The sequence below is a fragment of the Capricornis sumatraensis genome, chromosome 16, assembly GCF_032405125.1.
Source record: "Capricornis sumatraensis isolate serow.1 chromosome 16, serow.2, whole genome shotgun sequence".
Classification (NCBI taxonomy): domain Eukaryota; kingdom Metazoa; phylum Chordata; class Mammalia; order Artiodactyla; family Bovidae; genus Capricornis; species Capricornis sumatraensis.
The window spans coordinates 3080202-3083555 of record NC_091084.1 but is presented as its reverse complement, the minus strand read 5'-3'; the positions used below and the strand labels follow the sequence as shown (position 1 = coordinate 3083555).

Here is a 3354-nt window from a genome sequence, read left to right as displayed (position 1 = left end):
CTTCTACTCTGCTAAGTTACTTAGTTACCTACCACTTAAATCTATGTTTCAAAAAACACGTGAAAATCTTTTACCAACTGGTATTTCCTGTCTGGTTCTTTTTGCCATGTGCTTTGACACATAATTTTATGATTTTTTTTATTTTAATGGGAATTTATAAGGAAAGGGAATATATTTTTAAGGGTAGCTCAGCACGTTTAACATAAATTTCTAGTTTTTAAATATATGTTTATTAGTTTTGTTTTATATAATGACATATCAAGAAATCCAAAGGGACTAGAATGTCATAGCACAGATGACTTATTTACTGTAGCAGATGTGATTAATAAAAACTGTGAAGGATTAGCCTTGAAATTCTCAGAATCTAAAAAAAAAAAAGATGTATATAGAAAGGTGCTAGAGTTCATTGCAGAATTCATAAGTTTCCATTTCTACACTGACCTTTTTCTCAAGATAAAGAAATAATATAAACTTCTGGGTACAATGAAAGTAAGACAAATTTAGTACTCATAATAAAATTATTAATTTATAATAGAAATAGAAGTTCCAAATAAACAAAAATACTCATTGAATTTTCTATATGGATAAAAATACAAATAAGAAATCAGACAAATCAGAAAATTTCTTAATGACTATGTAATTAGAGACTCCAGTGATAATGAATGGTGAAAGATGGTATCCATCTCCACTGGATACATTTGATTTTCATCCAAATATCTCAGTCTTTCTTTATTTTATTTTTTACTTTACAATATTGTATTGGTTTTGCCATACATCGACATGAATCCGCCATGAGTGTACATGTGTTCCCCATCCTGAATCGCCCTCCCACCTCCCTCCCCATACCATCCCTCTGGGTCATCCCAGTGCACCAGCCCCAAGCATCCTGTATCCTGCCCTACTTTCTATATTGTCTTAAAACTCACTAAAACAACTCATATATGTGGTATAACTGTTTCAAAGCCTAAATACCCTCCTCTGGGTTATAATGTTTTTTGGTCAATTAACTCTTATTTATGAATTCCCTACCATTGACTACATGTACACATTTCTTTAAAGGTCACTTAAATACATCTTCCTTAATTTACAGCTTCTATGCTATAATCATAATAAAGTAATATTTAAACATACTATTATAATTGGTGATTCAAGAGAAAACTTAATAGATCCCTCAAAATAGAAGGAATAATTTTAATAGCAATTTTTTTTAATAGAAAGAATGTTAATATGAGGTCAGCCCCAACAGTCAGAACCTACCTAAGGGAAAAATACTACAAAAGGGTGAATTTTCTCATAATGTTCTGTCACTTTTCTAGAATAATTAGGCAAATATACCAAAAAAAAAAATTGAACTATAACCCAAGAAATAGAAGAGAGGTTTCCTAGATTAAATATTTTGTCTTTATAATATGTATATGCTATTATTATTTGAACCTGGTGATTTATGCTGAAATCAGTAAGGACAACCAAGTTGAAGGTCCATGATCAGACATTTGATCACAGTATCTCAGAAATACACTCTTTGAGGCAAAAATATATCAGGCTGTAGATAAAAGCATATAGTGTAATGTTAAACAGAGAAATTCAGAAGTCAATGCAAGGGAGGAAAACAGTAGATCAAAACCACAGCGATATTAGACAGACAAGAGAGGCAGAGACAGCAGTGAATAACTAAGACCATGATCTTACATGACTGTGTGTACCTGATGCTGTTGATTCTACAAATATTTGACTCAATACTAATTAGCCTGTGTGGGCACGTTGCCCATTTTACTAAAGGAAGTAATCTGCACTCTCTGAGTTAGGATTATATTAACTCCACAATAAGAGGATATTACTGTCTATGAGCTTCTTTTAGATCAATCCAAAATATGAAGAAAACTTTGAAACTTCCATTCATCTTTGGCCATCTGAGACCAACTTCTTGCTCCATAACATCCTCATGGCATTTTTCACTTCTGCATTCCTCAGTGTATAAATCAGAGGGTTGATCAAAGGTGTTCCAAGTGTGTAAAACACAGCTATCATCTTATCCATGGAGAAGGTGGTTGCAGGGCGAGTGTATATAAATATGCAAGGACCAAAGAACAAGATGACCACAGTGATGTGGGAGATGCAGGTGGAGAGGGCTTTTTTCCTCCCCTCAGCACTGTGGTTTCTCAGAGAATGCAAGATGACAGCATAGGAGAACATCAGCATAACAAAACTCACTGTACAGATGGCCCCGCTGTTGGACACCAAGAGTAGGTTGGTCACATAGGTGTCTGTACAGGCAAGTTGTAACAAAGGCTGCAAGTCACATAGATAATGATCAATCACATTGGGACCACAGAAAGGTAAACTCAGGGCAAGAAAAATCTGAGCTGAAGAATGCACACAGGATCCCACCCAGGCCACAGCCACCAACACACCACAGACTTGATAACTCATGATGGTCGTGTAGTACAGGGGCTTACAGATGGCCACATAGCGGTCAACAGCCATGAGGACAAGGATGAAGATCTCCAGGCAGCCAAAGAAATGGAATGAAAAAACTTGGACTATGCACTCACTGAAAGAGATAGTGGCATTCTTCAAAAGGGAATCTGCAATCATCCTAGGGGCTATGCATGTAGAGAAGCAGGTATCAGACAAAGATAAATGGAAAAGGAAGAAATACATTGGACTCCCAAGTGCCTTGCTGGTCTTGATCGTGGTAATAATCAGAAAGTTCCCCAACAAGGTCCCCAAATAGAAAATCAAGAAAGTAGTAAACACTATTTTCTTCCTAACAGGATCTTGTGTCAACCCAAGCAGAATAAACTCAGTCACATTATTATTCAGCTGCATGATCTTATCAATGCAGAGAAGGGGTGAGTGTTAAATGCTTTATCTGCAAAATATAGAAAAGAATTAATTCATGGTGTGATGTGTGATCTTTTGGAATATTTTAAGTGAGATAAATATCCTTCATCATGGACATTTTAGTTGTGGCTTCTTAACAAGGCACCCCAACACTTAATTTGTAATGAAAACTTCATAGGGTCATTATGAGTCCCTTGTAAGACTGTGAAAAATAAACTTTTTTATAGCACTCTTCAAATATAACCATTTGTGTATTTTACATGATTCTTATTAACTTTGCCTAATAAATATTAAGAAATACAGCTCCATTATATTAACTTAATTACTTGTCATGTTCATATAATCAGGGGGGAGGGAGCATGTTTGGATAGTGCATCAGTTGGCATTTTGGATATATATTACTGCCTTGGGAAGTTCATAATATAAATGCAAAAATAACAGCCCAGTCTCATCCCCTAAAAATGTCTCCATATACAATTACATATATATATATATATATATATATATATG

The 3354-nt window shown here is 34.9% G+C and overlaps 1 protein-coding gene across 1 annotated transcript; it reads right to left on the bottom strand.

The window, feature by feature from the left end:
- Positions 1-1896: 1896 nt before the first annotated feature.
- On the bottom strand, positions 1897-2829 carry LOC138093074 (olfactory receptor 4C16-like). The gene has a single exon (XM_068989166.1). It carries the CDS (start codon positions 2827-2829, stop codon positions 1897-1899), a length of 933 nt encoding a protein of 310 aa, XP_068845267.1.
- Between the last annotated feature and the right edge of the window lie 525 nt (positions 2830-3354).